At 34.2% G+C, this 20112-nt stretch overlaps 4 protein-coding genes across 5 annotated transcripts; all 4 read right to left on the reverse strand.

Annotated features, from left to right (window-relative positions):
• Window positions 1-932: 932 nt before the first annotated feature.
• LOC124929449 (protein DJ-1 homolog C) lies at window positions 933-3505 on the reverse strand. Its single transcript, XM_047469811.1, has 8 exons — window positions 3196-3505; window positions 2923-3123; window positions 2652-2801; window positions 2401-2580; window positions 1957-2025; window positions 1656-1856; window positions 1442-1579; window positions 933-1360 (listed from the first exon to the last, which is right to left on the reverse strand). Exons 1-8 carry the CDS (start codon window positions 3454-3456, stop codon window positions 1139-1141), a joined length of 1422 nt encoding a protein of 473 aa, XP_047325767.1. The 5' UTR covers window positions 3457-3505; the 3' UTR covers window positions 933-1138.
• A 2660-nt stretch (window positions 3506-6165) lies between these two features.
• LOC124933045 (probable receptor-like protein kinase At1g49730) lies at window positions 6166-9667 on the reverse strand. Of its 2 annotated transcripts, XM_047473772.1 has the most exons (9): window positions 9421-9667; window positions 8977-9142; window positions 8209-8766; window positions 7826-8137; window positions 7424-7744; window positions 7286-7353; window positions 7135-7224; window positions 6925-7009; window positions 6166-6861 (listed from the first exon to the last, which is right to left on the reverse strand). In XM_047473772.1, exons 2-9 carry the CDS (start codon window positions 9062-9064, stop codon window positions 6335-6337), a joined length of 2049 nt encoding a protein of 682 aa, XP_047329728.1. In that variant the 5' UTR covers window positions 9065-9142; window positions 9421-9667; the 3' UTR covers window positions 6166-6334. The 2 variants fall into 2 exon arrangements, with proteins under 2 accessions (XP_047329728.1, XP_047329727.1); XM_047473771.1 differs by lacking the exon at window positions 9421-9667 and having other exon boundaries at window positions 8977-9351.
• A 137-nt stretch (window positions 9668-9804) lies between these two features.
• LOC124933044 (probable serine/threonine-protein kinase kinX) lies at window positions 9805-13452 on the reverse strand. Its single transcript, XM_047473770.1, has 4 exons — window positions 12665-13452; window positions 10665-12569; window positions 10473-10574; window positions 9805-10385 (listed from the first exon to the last, which is right to left on the reverse strand). Exons 1-4 carry the CDS (start codon window positions 12981-12983, stop codon window positions 9991-9993), a joined length of 2721 nt encoding a protein of 906 aa, XP_047329726.1. The 5' UTR covers window positions 12984-13452; the 3' UTR covers window positions 9805-9990.
• Window positions 13453-13947: 495 nt separating this feature from the next.
• On the reverse strand, window positions 13948-17745 carry LOC124933043 (probable serine/threonine-protein kinase kinX). Its single transcript, XM_047473769.1, has 5 exons — window positions 17524-17745; window positions 16808-17390; window positions 14808-16712; window positions 14616-14717; window positions 13948-14528 (listed from the first exon to the last, which is right to left on the reverse strand). The coding sequence occupies exons 1-5, from the start codon at window positions 17635-17637 to the stop codon at window positions 14134-14136; spliced, it is 3099 nt and encodes a 1032-aa protein (XP_047329725.1). The 5' UTR covers window positions 17638-17745; the 3' UTR covers window positions 13948-14133.
• Window positions 17746-20112: the final 2367 nt, after the last annotated feature.

Raw genomic sequence — 20112 nt, forward strand, 5'->3', positions numbered from 1 at the left:
TTGAGTTAAATACTTTGATTTGAGTTAAATACTTATATAATTTATATTTATAATAATTTATTTATATACATCTTTTGCTTATTCAATGTCTACGTGGACTTGATAAGATTAACCGTTTCTATCATATGATTATTGTTAATTAAAGGTATGTGAACAAAATTGTAATAATTAATTATAAAGAAATCATTTTTAAATAAAATCTCATGGGGTTGTGATAGTATGTGAATGTGATGAGATCTTTTTCTTTCAGTTACTTTCGGCTTGACCAACAACAACACTTCATACATAAAGTAATATTTTGTCCGTCCAATTAGTCAAGAAGCAAAAATCACATTTTATTATAATTTTGTATTTATTAATTTAACATTAATAACAAGTCACTTTCACCAAATCCTAATATTGATTTGGAAACTAGTATAATGTTTGATCAGTATTCGGTAGTATAATTTGTTTTTTTACTTTTTTACCCTTATATTTATTAATTTTCTTTCTTTTTATTATTATTAATATTTAAATTAATAAAAAAAAATCATTTATCATATCATTGTCTTTTTAAATAAATAAATTGATCAGTATTCGGTAGTATAATTTGTTTTTTTACTTTTTTACCCTTATATTTATTAATTTTCTTTCTTTTTATTATTATTAATATTTAAATTAATAAAAAAAAATCATTTATCATATCATTGTCTTTTTAAATAAATAAATTATATGGATTCTTATTTTCTAATTTTTGTTTTGTGCAATTTCTTATCTTTTAACCAATATAAATACTAATTATTAATTTATATGATCAAACTTTAAAGAAACATATTATACAATGGATATGATATATATATTTTTTTTATTTCCATGTCATCATGCTTTATCAATTTTTTAAACATGGATTATTTTTAAAAAAAGTGTTTACACCTCATTTTGTTATGTGCATATAATTTTAAACAAACCAAACAATATATGGATTTTACCAAAAAGATCTAAATAAGGCTGTACTTTACAACACATTTTTTTGAGTGGGAATCAAATTTGATCAAATTTGAACTATAGACCGGACAATAACTAATTCACGACTAGCCATCCAACCATGATTCTAGTGACGTACTTGTATACTTGTGAATTCAAAACCGCGACAATTGAGTTAACCCGACAAATCACGGGGATACTCAAACACGAGTCCTTCTGCAACACTTCTGGCTCTAGCATGACTAAAAAGTTTGCCAACAATAGCCAAAGAAAAATCTGTGACCGTTGCCAGGCCCTTACATGTTATCAAATTTCCATCAATCACCACTCTAGCATCATTCACTAAGTTGTTCGTCAACGAACTCATGATTGACGGATGACCGGTTGTTGTCTTGTCCTGTGAAGATTTCATTACTTACTATGATCAATCAAAGATTAGCCAATCATTTATTATCTGTCTGTCAAGAGATCACCATACCTTTAGTAGCCCTAGTTTATCAAGAACCACAGGTGATGAACAGCTTGCTCCATAAATTCGTCCACTTGATTCTTGATCCTTCAGTAGTTTCTTCAAAATCCGCGATTTCTGTAGCCTCTCAACCCCCATAGCTCCTCCCTGGAGGAAATACATCACTGGACCGAATAAGTAATAAGCTGATGAATAAAACTAAGCCCAGTAATCAAATTCTCACCGGCAAGATGATGACATCATATGTTGACTCGGCAGCTCTACTGATCGAGGTGTCTGCGACTATCTTCGTGCCTTGGGACCCGCAGATCTTTGTGGATCTTTCAACCGAAGCAATCACGACATTAACTTTAGCTCGCCGCAGAATGTCAGCAATAGTAACAACTTCAATTTCTTCAGAACCATTAGCTACTGGAATAAGAACCTGCCTATCACAACAGAGCCAGAGACCAACCCGATTTGAAAATTATCTAGTAATAGTAGATAAAACAGAGAAAATGGAGAGCCGGTAAGAAACTACTTACATGAGGATCCACCGTGGTCCAGTCAGTCCCGTTTAACTCTTCCCTCCTGCGACTCTCGTGCATCATTAACTAAAGCAGAGAAAAAGAACCAAGTGGTTTGAACAGTTGAATCAAGAGCCATAGGATTGGATACCCATACATATAGGGCTATGAAAATCGTAATGAACTAAACAATAATCTGATGATGATGCCAAAGGATCGAGAAAAAAATCTCTATCCCGTGAAGAAAAAATGACACTATAATTAGGTTCATGACTAAAAGGATAAACTGTCTACCAAATGAAACGACAATAGTTACACTATAATCTGAATCATTATCTAAATGAATCACGTTCTGTCTGAACTTTCAAAGATTATGCAATTTGCAGCCCATGTTGAGCTTGAATGAGCAACATTCAGTTTCAGTAGGATAAAAAGGAAACCTAGCTAGAGTAAATCTCTTACCAACGATTCTCCAATACCCTTTGCAATTGTCTCCCCAAAGAGTTGCTCCACCAAGGAAACAGCGAATTCAAACGATGTTCCCGGGCCTCGGCCTGTCGTGAGCTGACCCGAAACTTGAATCTTTGATTTTACTGCCCATAATGTCGGAAGCTTGTCCATGAATGCAGGGTGGCAAGTCGTCTTGCAGGAAACAAGTCTCAAATCAAACACTTGAGATTAAAAGAGAGGTCTCAAATAAATATTGTAACTACCTGCTTCCTCTTTAGAAGACCCCATGGCAAAAGAGTGACGGCCGGAGCAGCACAAATGGCGCTGTACAACCTTTTTTCTTCAGCCTGTCTACATGTAATTTTACGCAGGATTTCGCAGTCTCTTAAACGAACGGACCCGGGCATTCCACCCTAAACAAATGAAGATGGAGAAAAAAAAGGGGGAAAATTCCCAATGATTAACAAACATCTAACTGGGGAACAGATTTTTATCTGCGTTGCAAATTATCGAACAGGTTGTCTGCAAACTAACAGGCAAAGCGATAAGATCGAAGATTTGTTCAGAGCAGGCGGCGATAGACTTATCGGCAACAATTCTGGTGCTGGAAGACGCTTTGATTTCCAGCTGCGGCTCGACGGATGCCACTGTCACCTCTGCTCCAGCTCGTCGGAGGACATCAATCAATATCACGGCTTCAATTTCCTCAGTACCGAACCCTATTGGGACCAAAACCTTCACCCAAGAAAAAACCCTGCTGCTAAATCTTTCCAGACGATAATATAATTAAAAAATCAAAGACAGTACCTTTTTACGCAGGGGGGCACTAGTGTTTTTTTCTAGTTCGGTGGGTGTGGCTTCCCTGGGTTGAGTGTGTAGCAGAGGTAAAGAGGGGGTTTTTGAAGGGCGTTTTAGGGCGGGTGATTTTGGTTGGAGGGAAGCAAATGGTGATGAGTAAAGATTGATAGCAGAGACCACCGCCGCCGCATTTGGAGATGGCTGCCACGACGGGAAGGGAATTGGATGACCACCGGCACCGGAGAAGAAGAGACGAAATGTCATTTGCATTACAAAACCCTAAACAAACTCACAAAAAATTCAGCTTTCCATACAAAAATCTTACACTAGGTTAGTGACTGTCCTTCTTATTTATTTATTTTTAAATCAAAATTTAACTAAAACCAACCTTAAATAATAAAAATTGCCATTATTTGAATTTATGTGTAATTATTTTTAATAATCGAAATAAATTAATTAAAATGTTAATGTCTAAAGAATTTTATAATCAAAGTGCAAAAACATTTCATCCAACTGAGATAAAGTAATTCATTCAAAATATATTAATAAATTTAACAAATATATCAACTTTGCTTTTTTTTTTAATAAGATATTGATTATTTAATTATTCATTAAGTTATTTAAATTATTTTTCAACCTACGCCATATAAATTATTGTATGTCAAAAGTTGAATATCGAAATAAAAAAATATATATCATATTTATAACCTTCAAATTAAGGCATTAGAAATGTATTAAGGTAACAGTTATATAATTGCTAATTAAATGATATTATATTTTTATATAAATAATAAAATGTAATAGGTTGATGATATCAAATTTGATTTTTCAATGTATTGAAAAAGGTTACAATAAATTAAATTTCTTCACATCATTTTTACATAAATAATTGTTTTTCTTAGTTCTTCAATATCTAGATTTAAAAAAAAAAATTAAATTAGCTAATTGGATCAGGCGTAGAGACGGTTATGGATACCCAAAAATTATTAGATTGAAAAATTAAACTGAACTGACAAACCATCGACCCCCTCCTTGTTACGAGGTGACATAGTTGCGTTTCATTTATATTCGTTTTGACGTTGAACTGAATTTGTTAAAATCTCGAATTTACTCTTAAAATTTTAAGATTTTACGATTTTATAAAAGGTTAACGTTTTTTATTTTAAATAAATAATTAAATAAGTAAAATTTTTTAAAATTTTAAATTTATAATAATAAGATTTTACGATTTTACAAGTTTATAAATAATTTCGTTTTTATGATTTTATACTATTTTATATTAAAAATTATAAATTTATATTAATAAATTTAAAAAAATTAATATAATTATAAATATAATAATATTATGTAAGTAATATTTTTTAAATTAAACTCTTACGATCTATAAACTCCCATTTTTTTATATCGATAGAATAGCAGGTTCGAACTTCCTGGCTAACACGAGGGAAGAACAACTTATTCGTGTTAAACAGTGTTAAACAGAATAGATGATGACTTTACAAAGATTGAAATGACAATGACGTCTTACTGGTTCCCGGAAGAAATAGAAGCTCGACTCTTTGCCTTGGTAGATCAAGACAGTGGATTATTAATCCACCACGCACAGGGCACCCGCCAGCCTAGCCCAGCCTAGCCTAGCCCAGCCTAGCCTAGCCTAGCCCAGCCTGCTTCTCGTTTGAAAGAATCGCTAAAGTCTTCGTCGACATCAGTTACACATACCTTCACTCTAATTACCATGGATTTTATGTAAATTCTATATTTTTATCGTAGTTTTGAACTATTTCAATTTGATCTCTTTCTTTTTTCACATTTTTTTCTCAAATTAGTAATGTGATGTGGGTCAAACAACATGAAAAAAAATGGCTTCTTTTTACTGTTGGTATGAGAAATGGAAGGCCCAAACTTTTTTATTTTTTAATTGTTCCAATACTAGACATGGAATTAGATTCGTTCCAACCTACAAAATGAGATAAAAAAAATTATAATAAAAGCCTAAATATAGTTTTTTCTGTTTTAATGTTTCAAATATTGTTTTTTCTATTATATATATATATATATATTTTAATTAATTTACAAAATATATATTTTAAAAACCAATATTAATTTTTATTGAATTGTCTACTACTCTTAATAATTAATTAATTCAACATTAATGGATAATTTTGTATAATGAGTACTTTTATAAATATTTTTGGTTAATTTTATTTTTTGGGTGAGAGTTATTAAGGGTGGATCGGTACGATATACCTTAATGTTTTATCCATACCTTATACCTTACCGAAAATTTTGATACACAAAAAAATTATATTTTTACCTTACTTTGATTTCGGTATACCTTAATTTCGGTATAAAAAAATCATATATTTACCTTACCTTGATTTCGGTACGGTATCGATAAAATTAAATAATATTTCATTATAATTATATTTTAATATTTAATTATTTCCTTATAAATAATATAAGTATTATATATATATATATATATATATATATATATATATATATATATATATTAATTTATAAATATTATTTCGATATCTCGATATACCAAAATTTTAAAAATCACATACTTTTACCTTACCAATAACGATATCGTTTTCATACCTTATATTTTTTCGGTATATCTTAAAAATCGATATATTCAATATATTGCGGTACGGTATTTTCGACATACCTATAATATCGGTAATTTTTATCGGCCTAAAAGTTATATATTTCATCAAGACAATTTAGTCTGTGATCACATAATAGTGTATTCGAGTCATTGATGAGTTGTAAGTTAACTCTCTGACATCATTTGTCATTGTTCTACCACCTTCTACAATGTTATGTCATTGATGAGTTGTAGGTTATCCGACATCATTTGTCATTGTTCTACCACCTTCTACACTGTATTTTCATTGATGACTTCACAGAGCTTAGATATGTTTATTGACCTTCTCGTTCAATTTAAGAAATTATAAATTAGAAGTGAAGACATGAAAGAACATTGTCAATATGTGGGAGAGAAAGACAAACTTTTATTTATTGCACAACTCAAAGCACTCAATGAGTAAATATCAATATATTATTGTAACAACAAAAGACATTTAAAAATAAGGGCTCCAAAGATATGTATTATTGGTGGAAAATTGGACTTTTAGAGGGATTAATGAATCCCTTGAGTAGGAGAATGAGGAGAGCTAGTAGTGTCTAAAATCAAACATCTACTTCCATGGGTGGACCTAGACGTTGTTGTTGTTGAAGAAGAAGAAGAAGAAGCAAGATCTTTATCATTATTATTATTCTTCATTTTCACTTCTTCTTCTTCTTCATTATTATCTTCAACTGCCTGTAAAAACCCATTCTGCAATGGATCACAGCACTCATATAGTAACCTTAACACTTGCTTAATCGAAGGCCTTGCTCGCCCTTCTCTCTGTGTGCACCATTTCACCAAACTTACTATTGTCTCAAGTTGATAGAAGTTGAACGATTCTCGTATACTCGAATCCACAAGCTCTATAAGTCTCGAAGAATCTGATGAAATGAATGCCTGTGACCACTCTACCAGGTTCTTGTTGTCTTGAATGGCTTTCCTAGCTGTCACCAATTCCAACAGTAATACACCGTAACTGTAAACATCACTTTTATCTGTAAGCTCCTGCATTATCACGTATTCCGGATCCATGTACCCTGAAAAAAACTGTTAATATGTCGTGGTTTTAGTTGCAAATGTTTGTTCTTTTTATTACTTACCTGGTGTGCCCCGGACAACTGTGGTTACTGGCTCAAATGAGATTGTGTCGTGTTTTGTAACATGGGCTAGGCCGAAATCTGCAACCTGAACTATACATTTAGTCATGTGGTGTAAAACTGGTGTCTAAGTTGTGTTCATGACAACTCTAATAATACAAACTTTAACATTTTCAAAAAATTCTACTGAAAATTGTAAAATACGCGCAATACCTTTGCCACAAAAGAATCATCCAATAATATATTGCTGGATTTAATATCTCGATGACACAGTGGAGGATCGCAGTAGAAATGAAGGTATTCCTGCAAATCAAAGATATCAAATTTGAACCAAATATGATAAGGATTCGTTTTTTTTAACTACCAAGGCATTCGCGACATCGATTGCGATCTGAACTCTAGTCCGCCAACTGAGAGGAGTTCTACCTGGACCTGCAGCACATAAGATTTCGTGATCAAACAATGATCATATGAATCATAGTTATTGAGACAATGGACTTACTGTGAAGATGATCCTTTAAACTTCCATTTCCCATATATTCATACATGAGAAACCTTTCTTGATTTCCAGTGCAAAATCCTTTCAAAGCGACTAAATGTCGATGGTGTAACCGCGAAAGAATCTCAATTTCTCTGCAGAAATCATCGTCAGCCTGCTCCTCCGATTCCACCTTATCCATTCGCTTCACTGCCAATGTGGAACCGTCTTCAAACTGAGCTTTGTAAACAGTCCCGAAACCTCCTTGTCCAACAACCGTAACAAAGTTGTTTGTCGCCTTTTTCGTTTCCTTGTACCCAATCTTCATCAACAAAGGCAAAGGAGCTACCCAAAAAACAAAACAAAACAAAAAATTTGACTTATAACTGTTATGAGTGCAATAAAATTGAAAGACAGGTTCTTTACCTGGGGAGAGTCTTCTTGTTTGAATCTGAGAAGAAGCGGTTGGAGATGTCGTATTCGAGGTGGTAATGGTTCTAGCTTCGTGTAGCTGTCTCTTCTTTCGACGTATGAGAAACACCAATACGATGATTATCAATACAGCAACTGAAGTAACCGCTATACCAACAGCTGGACCAAGTGTGAGGTGGTAGCTTCGGTTTTGTTTCTTATTAACGGGTATAGTCATTGACAGTTGGTTTGGGCTGGCGGCGGGGATTGGACTGGGAGTAACCTCCGGCGGTGGTGAAACCATAGACGATGACGAATTCTTCAAAACTAGCAATTGAAACATAAAAAAGGAATTTTTAGTTTTCAACAGAAAAAATAACTGAAACTCAAAAACATACTTGGAGGAACGCTGAATAGCCCTTGAACACCGAAGAAACAATTCGCCAATTCAGCAACCGACATGTTGTCGGTTTGGCTGGCGAGGGCAGCAAAAGTTGCGTCCCGACATGTAGTCAACGTCGTATTATCCGGACTGATTATCAGATTCCGAAGATAAACAATGCCAGAATTCAAACATTTTCTACAATTGCTTTCAACAGATAACGGTTGTTTAGTACACTTCTCCTTCACGATTCTGAATCTAGGAGATTGCAGCATTTCTGTAACGGTTGTTCTTCGTTGACATTCATAGTTAACGGGAATTTTGAACCCGAACCCGCAGAAAATTGTGGCGTTTGGTGTTACTCCATGAATTTGTAATGTTTTTGATATGGAATTTAAACAAATTCGGGACATATCTGAATTGACACCCAAATTTCCTGTCACATTTGCGTATCGAGCGACGGAAACAGCTACAAAGGCGTTAATATATCGACAACACTTTCCTCTATCTTCTTTATTAGAACATGTTGTAGCAGCTAGACTGAAGTTCGACCCACTTATATCTAGAGGACAGTCTGCATATATGAGAGAAAGAACAGCAAATTAGAGTGAATTGCTGACATGCAAAGGGGGTAGTAGAGTATGGGTTCTGCCAAACTACTATGATCTCAATTCTCAGTTACCAATTCAATCAAGTCAAATCACGAACCAGAGAATCCAATAATACCCAATAAATCAAATCTACTACTATCATTCAAGAACAGAGATTAGATAGATGTTCTTGCCTTGAACAGCCACAGCCGCCTCTGAGAATTGCATGTTGAAATAGATGAGCAAGGCTAGAAAGGTAGATCCTCCGGCCACCACCGTCATGGCCGTCACCAACGATTCAGGAGGAAGGAAACCACAGGATGCTCAGAGAGAGAGAGTGGTTCTTTCTATCTGCATAATCTGATGAGAGACCGTCTGACATTAGCAGCCATGGAAGTAAAGTAGTGGCCAGTGAAGTGTGAAGAAAGGAAAGTCAGTTAACCATGGCAGGTTTATAACTCAAATTCACATTACTTTCCATTTACTCTTGTTGATGAGTAAAAAAATTGAGAATATCTTTCCGTTGAAGGCTTGTAAAAAGCATGACTTAATTAGTGGTAAGAATAGTATTGTCACTAATCAATGAAATGGGGTCCAAAACTCCAAATTGCCAGCGAATTTAATGAAAAGAAAAATACCCAAATGAAATGGACCGACAGAATCGTCTCACGATCGTCCGTCGTTACTTCCGCCCGGACCCTGGTGGTTGCTTATAGAGAGAGAGAGAGTGAGCCCTGTGACAGCAAGGAATATTTGGAAGCTTGCGAGTAGTTAAAGAGAAGAAGACAAAGTTATACAAATGGACAAAGGGTTCAAATTCCAATTGATTATTACAGAGATTTTGAAGAACTGCTCATGCTTCCTTCCACAATTTTGAGTTTTTAAACTATTGAAGAAGATAATAGATAGATAGATAGATATATATATATAGAGAGAGAGAGAAAGAAAGAGGACTTGTCAAAAGGGTTTCATGAGATGATGACAGATGTGACATATCTCTGCTATTTGTCTTCACAAGCAAATTTAAAAGGAAAGTTGAAATCATATTTATTGAAACATAATTGGATTGTAATTTGTTTTGAAATATAAGTAGTGAAGGCTTTAGGCAAACCAGGGTTTGAACCTTCCCCCCCTTCTCAAGATTACAAGAAACCAACTCAGAGGAAATAAAAAAAGAAACTCCAAAAAGGGTCTAGATCTTGTTTTCTTTAGTTTCCCACCATTTTAAAGTTCTCTGAAATGACCTGCAAGGCTGGTCTTGCTGCAGTTACAACCAGTTGTTCTGAAACAGCATCCTTCTTTCCTTTGTTGTTTACAGCAGCAATTTGTTTGAATTCCTTCTTCAGCTGCCTCAAGCTACAAATACTGTAGTCTTTCTTCATCATCACCGCATCCTCCTCTGTTGTTGTTGTAAGCTCCGACTTCTTCTTCTCCTCCTCCTCGTTAACATCCAAAATGTGGAAGCTCTCGTGGCCTGATGATGATGATGATGATAATGATAATGATGGCTTCTTGAATGGACTAATAACCGATTCCACATGAATTGCAGCAACATCAATGTTTTTTTCAGCATCTCTGTCCCCAGTTACCAAATCATCAAATCCTACAAATTCATGGAGAGATTAATAATTTCACAAACAAATACAGCATACCAAGAAACAATTTTTTCTATGACAATAATAATGCCTACCCATTTCAATGCTTTCATCATTTAATTGGAGGGCTTTAACTTTATCCTCCAATTGGGCAATTGTAACATCGAACCCCTCAGTTGTTTTCGATATGTCTTCTTCTGCAAACAAGGAAACAAAAAAGAGTATTATTTTATGAAAAAAACAGAGCAACTTGTTTTTTTATTCATTTCACCAAGTTTAAGGTTTACCATTGTTTTCTTGCAATTCCACGGTTATCTTGTTGTCCTCAATACTTTTGGCATCATCTTCTACTTCTTCAACCCAGTCAGCTTGCACATTCGAATTCTGACTAGAAACATCCCAGTTCTCGATTTTACTGACAAGATCTTCCTTACTCTCTTGAAGATCTTCTACAACTTCTTTGATTCCTTCCTGAAGCAAATTGTCTGGCTCCGCATTCAAAGTCTGGTCAAATACTTCATAACTCTCCATTTCACTAACATGGTCATCCTCATGAGTTTCTTCAACCTTTTGAACATCAACTTCAACCATTAGAACAACATCTTCAACCATTTGAACATCATCTTCAACCACTTTAGTTTCTTCAATCTCTCGAACAACATTTTCAACCATTTGAACATTATCTTCAGCCTCTTCGGTTTCTTCAACCTTTTGAACATCAACTTCGACCTCTTCAATTTTTTCAACCTCTTGAACATCATCTTCAATCTCTCGTACAACATCTTCAACCATTTGAACATTATCTTCAGCCTCTTCGGTTTCTTCAACCTCTTGAACATCAACTTCAACATTTTGAACATCATCTTCAATTTCTTGAACAACATCTTCAACCATTTGAACATCACATTCAACCACTTTAGTTTCTTCAATCTCTCGAACAACATTTTCAACCATTTGAACATTATCTTCAGCCTCTTCGGTTTCTTCAACTTCTTGAACAACCTTTTGATCATCAACTTCAACCTCTTCAATTTCTTCAACCTTTTGAACATCATCTTCAATCTCTCGAACAACATCTTCAACCATTTTAACATTATCATCAGCCTCTTCGGCTTCTTCAACCTTTTGAACACCATCTTCAACATCTTTGGTTTCTTCAACCTTTTGTTCATCTTCAGCTCCTTCAATCTCTTGAACATCATCGTCAACCTCTCCAGTTTCTTCAACCATTAGAACATCATCTTCAACCTTTTCCACTTCTTCAACCACTTCAGTTTCTTCAATCTCTTGAACATCTTCGTCAACCTCTTCAGCTTCTCCAATCTCTTGAACATCATCATCAACCTCTCCAGTTTCTTCAACCATTAGAACATCATCTTCAACATTTTCCACTTCTTCAACCACTTCAGTTTCTGCAATCTCTTGAACATCTTCGTCAACCTCTTCAGCTTCTCCAATCTCTTGAACATCATCGTCAACCTCTTCAGTTTCTTCAACCATTAGAACATCATCTTCAACCTCTTGAATATCTTCCTCAACCTCTTCAGTTTCTTCAATCTCTTGAACATCATCGTTAACCTCTTCAGTTTCTTCAACCATTTGAACATCATCTTCAACCTCTTCGGTTTCTTCAACCATTTGAACACCATGTTCAACCACTTCAGTTTGTTCAACCTTTTGAACACCATGTTCAACCACTTCAGTTTCTTCAAGCTTTTGAACACCCTCTTCAACCACTTCAGTTTCTTCAACCTTTTGAACACCATCTTCAGCCTCTTCGGCTTCTTCAATCTCTTTAACTTCATCTTCAACTTCTTCAGTTTCTTCAACCCTTTGAACATCATCTTCAACCTCTTCAGGTTGCACATCCAAGGTTTTACTTAGAATATCCTCGTCTCCCTTACTCTCTTGAATGAATTCTTTAAGTTCTTCAAAGACTGGCTCCACATTCAAACTCTGGTCAGATAATTCATAACTCTCGATTTCACTAGCATGGACATTCTCTTCAGTTTCTTCAGGTTCCACATCCAAGGTGTGACTAGAATCTTCTGAATTTTGGGTTTTATTCAGAATATCTTCGTCTCCCTTACTCTCTTGAATATCTTCTTCTTGTTCTTCAACTCCTTCAGATGGAGCAACCAGAGTCTCTACTTTACTAGGAACATCTTCGTCAATTGTCTGGCTTTCAGTTCCTGGACAAGAACAAGGAAACAAATAATATTTCAGATGCTAAAAAAGGCAATAATCATATATTTGACAATCGGATGAACATATGATAAAATCGTACCCTTATCGTCCAATAACTGGACTACATTATCAGATGCAACGTCGAGCTTCATATGTTCAATCTCATCATCATCATTCAAATTCAGCTCCATCATTTTATTTTCCAATAATCTTGTACTTCTACGAGTACGAGTGCTGACTTTCTTCGTACAAGTCTCCACCTTCTGATTCCCACCCACTAGAGTTGAAGAACGCGTAGCCCTAGTCAATCGTTGGCCCTTAGTTGCCATTGGCGTTTCAGGGACATCCTTTTTCTCCTCACCTTGATTCGATTGTTCTTTCTTTTCAATTTCCATCTCAATCTCCAACTGGGCCTCCATCTTTGGCCGAACTGGAGCGATTGGAGCCCTTCTTCGACAACTCTGTCCTGCTGGAGTTTCATTGACGTCCAGCTTCGCATTTTCCTTGTCTTTGCCCCCTCAAGAACAGAGATTAGATAGATGTTCTTGCCTTGAACAGCCACAGCCGCCGCAGCCTCTGAGAATTGCATGTTGAAATAGATGAGCAAGGCGAGAAAGGTAGATCCTCCGGCCACCACCGTCATGGCCGTCACCAACGATCCAGGAGGAAGGAAACCACAGGATGCTCAGAGAGAGAGAGTGGTTCTTTCTATCTGCATAATCTGATGAGAGACCGTCTGACATTAGCAGCCATGGAAGTAAAGTAGTGGTCAGTGAAGTGTGAAGAAAGGAAAGTCAGTTAACCATGGCAGGTTTATAACTCAAATTCACATTACTTTCCATTTACTCTTGTTGATGAGTAAAAAAAATGAGAATATCTTTCCGTTGAAGGCTTGTAAAAAGCATGACTTAATTAGTGGTAAGAATAGTATTGTGACTAATCAATGAAATGGGGTCCAAAACTCCAAATTGCCAGCGAATTTAATGAAAAGAAAAATACCCAAATGAAATGGACCGACAGAATCGTCTCACGATCGTCCGTCGTTACTTCCGCCCGGACCCTGGTGGTTGCTTATAGAGAGAGAGAGAGTGAGCCCTGTGACAGCAAGGAATATTTGGAAGCTTGCGAGTAGTTAAAGAGAAGAAGACAAAGTTATACAAATGGACAAAGGGTTCAAATTCCAATTGATTATTACAGAGATTTTGAAGAACTGCTCATGCTTCCTTCCACAATTTTGAGTTTTTAAACTATTGAAGAAGATAATAGATAGATAGATAGATATATATATATAGAGAGAGAGAGAAAGAAAGAGGACTTGTCAAAAGGGTTTCATGAGATGATGACAGATGTGACATATCTCTGCTATTTGTCTTCACAAGCAAATTTAAAAGGAAAGTTGAAATCATATTTATTGAAACATAATTGGATTGTAATTTGTTTTGAAATATAAGTAGTGAAGGCTTTAGGCAAACCAGGGTTTGAACCTTCCCCCCCTTCTCAAGATTACAAGAAACCAACTCAGAGGAAATAAAAAAAGAAACTCCAAAAAGGGTCTAGATCTTGTTTTCTTTAGTTTCCCACCATTTTAAAGTTCTCTGAAATGACCTGCAAGGCTGGTCTTGCTGCAGTTACAACCAGTTGTTCTGAAACAGCATCCTTCTTTCCTTTGTTGTTTACAGCAGCAATTTGTTTGAATTCCTTCTTCAGCTGCCTCAAGCTACAAATACTGTAGTCTTTCTTCATCATCACCGCATCCTCCTCTGTTGTTGTTGTAAGCTCCGACTTCTTCTTCTCCTCCTCCTCGTTAACATCCAAAATGTGGAAGCTCTCGTGGCCTGATGATGATGATGATGATAATGATAATGATGGCTTCTTGAATGGACTAATAACCGATTCCACATGAATTGCAGCAACATCAATGTTTTTTTCAGCATCTCTGTCCCCAGTTACCAAATCATCAAATCCTACAAATTCATGGAGAGATTAATAATTTCACAAACAAATACAGCATACCAAGAAACAATTTTTTCTATGACAATAATAATGCCTACCCATTTCAATGCTTTCATCATTTAATTGGAGGGCTTTAACTTTATCCTCCAATTGGGCAATTGTAACATCGAACCCCTCAGTTGTTTTCGATATGTCTTCTTCTGCAAACAAGGAAACAAAAAAGAGTATTATTTTATGAAAAAAACAGAGCAACTTGTTTTTTTATTCATTTCACCAAGTTTAAGGTTTACCATTGTTTTCTTGCAATTCCACGGTTATCTTGTTGTCCTCAATACTTTTGGCATCATCTTCTACTTCTTCAACCCAGTCAGCTTGCACATTCGAATTCTGACTAGAAACATCCCAGTTCTCGATTTTACTGACAAGATCTTCCTTACTCTCTTGAAGATCTTCTACAACTTCTTTGATTCCTTCCTGAAGCAAATTGTCTGGCTCCGCATTCAAAGTCTGGTCAAATACTTCATAACTCTCCATTTCACTAACATGGTCATCCTCATGAGTTTCTTCAACCTTTTGAACATCAACTTCAACCATTAGAACAACATCTTCAACCATTTGAACATCATCTTCAACCACTTTAGTTTCTTCAATCTCTCGAACAACATTTTCAACCATTTGAACATTATCTTCAGCCTCTTCGGTTTCTTCAACCTTTTGAACATCAACTTCGACCTCTTCAATTTTTTCAACCTCTTGAACATCATCTTCAATCTCTCGTACAACATCTTCAACCATTTGAACATTATCTTCAGCCTCTTCGGTTTCTTCAACCTCTTGAACATCAACTTCAACATTTTGAACATCATCTTCAATTTCTTGAACAACATCTTCAACCATTTGAACATCACATTCAACCACTTTAGTTTCTTCAATCTCTCGAACAACATTTTCAACCATTTGAACATTATCTTCAGCCTCTTCGGTTTCTTCAACTTCTTGAACAACCTTTTGATCATCAACTTCAACCTCTTCAATTTCTTCAACCTTTTGAACATCATCTTCAATCTCTCGAACAACATCTTCAACCATTTTAACATTATCATCAGCCTCTTCGGCTTCTTCAACCTTTTGAACACCATCTTCAACATCTTTGGTTTCTTCAACCTTTTGTTCATCTTCAGCTCCTTCAATCTCTTGAACATCATCGTCAACCTCTCCAGTTTCTTCAACCATTAGAACATCATCTTCAACCTTTTCCACTTCTTCAACCACTTCAGTTTCTTCAATCTCTTGAACATCTTCGTCAACCTCTTCAGCTTCTCCAATCTCTTGAACATCATCATCAACCTCTCCAGTTTCTTCAACCATTAGAACATCATCTTCAACATTTTCCACTTCTTCAACCACTTCAGTTTCTGCAATCTCTTGAACATCTTCGTCAACCTCTTCAGCTTCTCCAATCTCTTGAACATCATCGTCAACCTCTTCAGTTTCTTCAACCATTAGAACATCATCTTCAACCTCTTGAATATCTTCCTCAACCTCTTCAGTTTCTTCAATCTCTTGAACATCATCGTTAACCTCTTCAGTTTCTTCAACCATTTGAACATCATCTTCAACCTCTTCGGTTTCTTCAACCATTTGAACACCATGTTCAACCACTTCAGTTTGTTCAACCTTTTGAACACCATGTTCAACCACTTCAGTTTCTTCAAGCTTTTGAACACCCTCTTCAACCACTTCAGTTTCTTCAACCTTTTGAACACCATCTTCAGCCTCTTCGGCTTCTTCAATCTCTTTAACTTCATCTTCAACTTCTTCAGTTTCTTCAACCCTTTGAACATCATCTTCAACCTCTTCAGGTTGCACATCCAAGGTTTTACTTAGAATATCCTCGTCTCCCTTACTCTCTTGAATGAATTCTTTAAGTTCTTCAAAGACTGGCTCCACATTCAAACTCTGGTCAGATAATTCATAACTCTCGATTTCACTAGCATGGACATTCTCTTCAGTTTCTTCAGGTTCCACATCCAAGGTGTGACTAGAATCTTCTGAATTTTGGGTTTTATTCAGAATATCTTCGTCTCCCTTACTCTCTTGAATATCTTCTTCTTGTTCTTCAACTCCTTCAGATGGAGCAACCAGAGTCTCTACTTTACTAGGAACATCTTCGTCAATTGTCTGGCTTTCAGTTCCTGGACAAGAACAAGGAAACAAATAATATTTCAGATGCTAAAAAAGGCAATAATCATATATTTGACAATCGGATGAACATATGATAAAATCGTACCCTTATCGTCCAATAACTGGACTACATTATCAGATGCAACGTCGAGCTTCATATGTTCAATCTCATCATCATCATTCAAATTCAGCTCCATCATTTTATTTTCCAATAATCTTGTACTTCTACGAGTACGAGTGCTGACTTTCTTCGTACAAGTCTCCACCTTCTGATTCCCACCCACTAGAGTTGAAGAACGCGTAGCCCTAGTCAATCGTTGGCCCTTAGTTGCCATTGGCGTTTCAGGGACATCCTTTTTCTCCTCACCTTGATTCGATTGTTCTTTCTTTTCAATTTCCATCTCAATCTCCAACTGGGCCTCCATCTTTGGCCGAACTGGAGCGATTGGAGCCCTTCTTCGACAACTCTGTCCTGCTGGAGTTTCATTGACGTCCAGCTTCGCATTTTCCTTGTCTTTGCCCCCTCGTCGTGTCCTTGTCACAATCTGGGAACTAACTGCATCTTCCTTGATTGGTAACCGTCGAGCAGATGATCTACCGCCAGTGCGAGGAGCAATTGGCGTTTCAATGTTGGATTGCTCCGATTCACATTTTGATCGGTCAATCAAAAACTCCTCAATCCCCTCGACCTAATTCCAGCAGACACAAATAAAATTTAAAAAAAAACACACACGCACAAAATAAAACGCATGATCTGTGCGAAGAAATGCTTCAACTAACGTAGAAAATAGAAAATAGAAAAGAAACACAAGAAATGCTTACGAGATCAAGAGCTTTGAGTGAATCGGCCATGGCGACATTCGTCAAGTTAGCGGGGATCTTGTTCTTCTTGCAGAGAGCTTGGAGTTGTCTTCTTGTTAGAGTGTGGAAATCCATCGCTTGATCTTCTCCGACGAGATCTGTAACTGCTGATGAAGCTTTTAGTGGCGGTAGATGAATACTTATCGTCTCTGCATTTCGACCGTTGGGTGGAGCGGGATTTCAATTTTCAAATGACGCGTCTCATTGACGCAATGATGGTCAATTAAATTCGTAAATATTTATGACCAAATATATATTAGATACCTTATATTAAATAATTAGAAGTTTGAAAGTCATAACTAAATCAAACATAAAATAATTTCATACATCCAAATAAATTAAAGAAATTTACAAATATTTATACCAAATTTTAAAATTAAATATATTGTGTTATATAATTACGTACAAATTTTAAACTAGCATTTCATGTATCTAGTTAATTATTCATGAAATTAAATAAAAATAATAAAATTTACAAATATTTATGCAAAGTTTTACAATAATGTATAATTATTATGTTGACCGAAAAAAATAAATGCACAAATATGATTACATATTTTTGTCAAGATTAACATATTCATATGTAATTAAGTAAATAGTTACATTTTATTCATTAAATTCCACACAGATATTTTTAAACAGACGCATAAATTTTTTATGTATATTAAATAATGTTCATGTATCATTAATATTATAAATCTTACCGTATTTATTATAAAAATTAACATATTTATGAATCTTATTAAGTAAATGAACTATATATGTTAAAATAATTATGAATCCAATTGTGAAATCTTCCCAAATAATACAATAATTAAATATAAAAAAATGTTTTGTAAATAGTTTGACCGCCATTTTAATGATAACAATTGAATAAATACAATTTAATATAATTAAATATCATACTATTTTTATTTTTTAAATATCAATACAATATAATATAAATTATAAATGAGAGACATATAACTACTAAAACTAGTGGCAGATATATAAAAAATATGGTATTCAAAATACCAAAAATATTAACTTTTCAGTATATCAAATAATTAAATTTTATTTTTATTTCAAAAATGAGATCACACCGCCATAATTAACATTTTAGCCAAATCAAATGGTTATTAATTAATCCACTAATTTTAATAAATTTCATTCTTTACTAATAGACTTTTTTTTGGACCACTCGAAAAGTAATTTTTTTAACTTTATTATAAAATTTATATTCTCTTAAATAGATTTTATGTTAATTTAATTATAGAAATTTAAGTTTTAAAAATCAAATTAAAATATAATTATATTTTAATATTATTCAGTATAATATGGTACCGAAATTACGGCAGTACTGGTATAATGTCGAAATTTTGGTGTACCGAAAAAATGGATAACAATATAATTTTTCCTAAACGGTATAAGATACAGATAAAAAAAAATTATGATATATTAAATAATAAAAGAAATACTATTGTACAAAATATTTTTACATTAACAATTTAGTAAATAATAATAAAAAATAATAAAAAAATATTCACCAACCAAATAAACATAAATTATTCATTTAACATGTCCAAATTTAACAAGAATCCAATTATTCATTCTTCAAAAGTTAAATAAAAATATATATTATTTAATTTAGATAATAAATAGTTTAACATAATAATTAAATAACATATACTAAATTTGAAATTTAACATGTCCATACATCTATTTAATTATCTTGTTGTCTAAAAAATTATAAGGATTATTATCTATGCCCAATTTTATATATTAAATCAAAATTTTACAATACAAATATAACAAAATAGTTGATACATTAATAATTTATCTTATAATTAATTTATGAATCCAAATCATTATTACATTATTTATGAAAATTAAATACAAACATTTATGATTGAGTTTGAAAACAAAGCACATAAACTATTATTGAATTTGAATATTAGTTTATAAACAAAGTATGATTTTGGATGATAATTTTAATTTGCCTCTTAATTTTCGATCATAATTGTCTTTTGATTTCGATTATAATTGTCTTGATAAGTACGTTTTTCCCTGGTTTAACCGGTAGTTAATCGAGAATTAGAGAATGATTCACCATGGTTTAACTAGTAGTTAATCGATGATCAGAGAATCATTCAAAACGTTTTGTAACTTCCCATTCTTTCTATTGGTCTAATTTCAATAGGAACCCTGCTGGTCTTTTTATCTTTTGAAGTATCCACTCACTTTTTAATCCGTTATTTGTAACTTCCCTTCTTTCTAACTCTTTCCTATTGGTCTAATTTCAATCTTTCCTGCTTCATCATATAAAGGTTTGCTTGGCTGTTTCAATGACTTTTTAAACTTCCTCCATCCTCAAACTCATTGATTTTCAAGACTTTTAAGCTTTGTGGTTTAAATTCATACCCTTTCCAAATTCATCAACAATTTAGTCAAAAGAGAGACTATATTGAAGCAACTCAAAATGATGATCACAAGTATCAGCAATTCCCATAGAAAGTCAGACAAATGAGTGAATCAACCTATCAATTATGCTATAAAGAAGAGAACCCGACA

This window comes from Impatiens glandulifera, chromosome 3, assembly GCF_907164915.1.
Source record: "Impatiens glandulifera chromosome 3, dImpGla2.1, whole genome shotgun sequence".
Taxonomy (NCBI): Eukaryota; Viridiplantae; Streptophyta; class Magnoliopsida; order Ericales; family Balsaminaceae; genus Impatiens; species Impatiens glandulifera.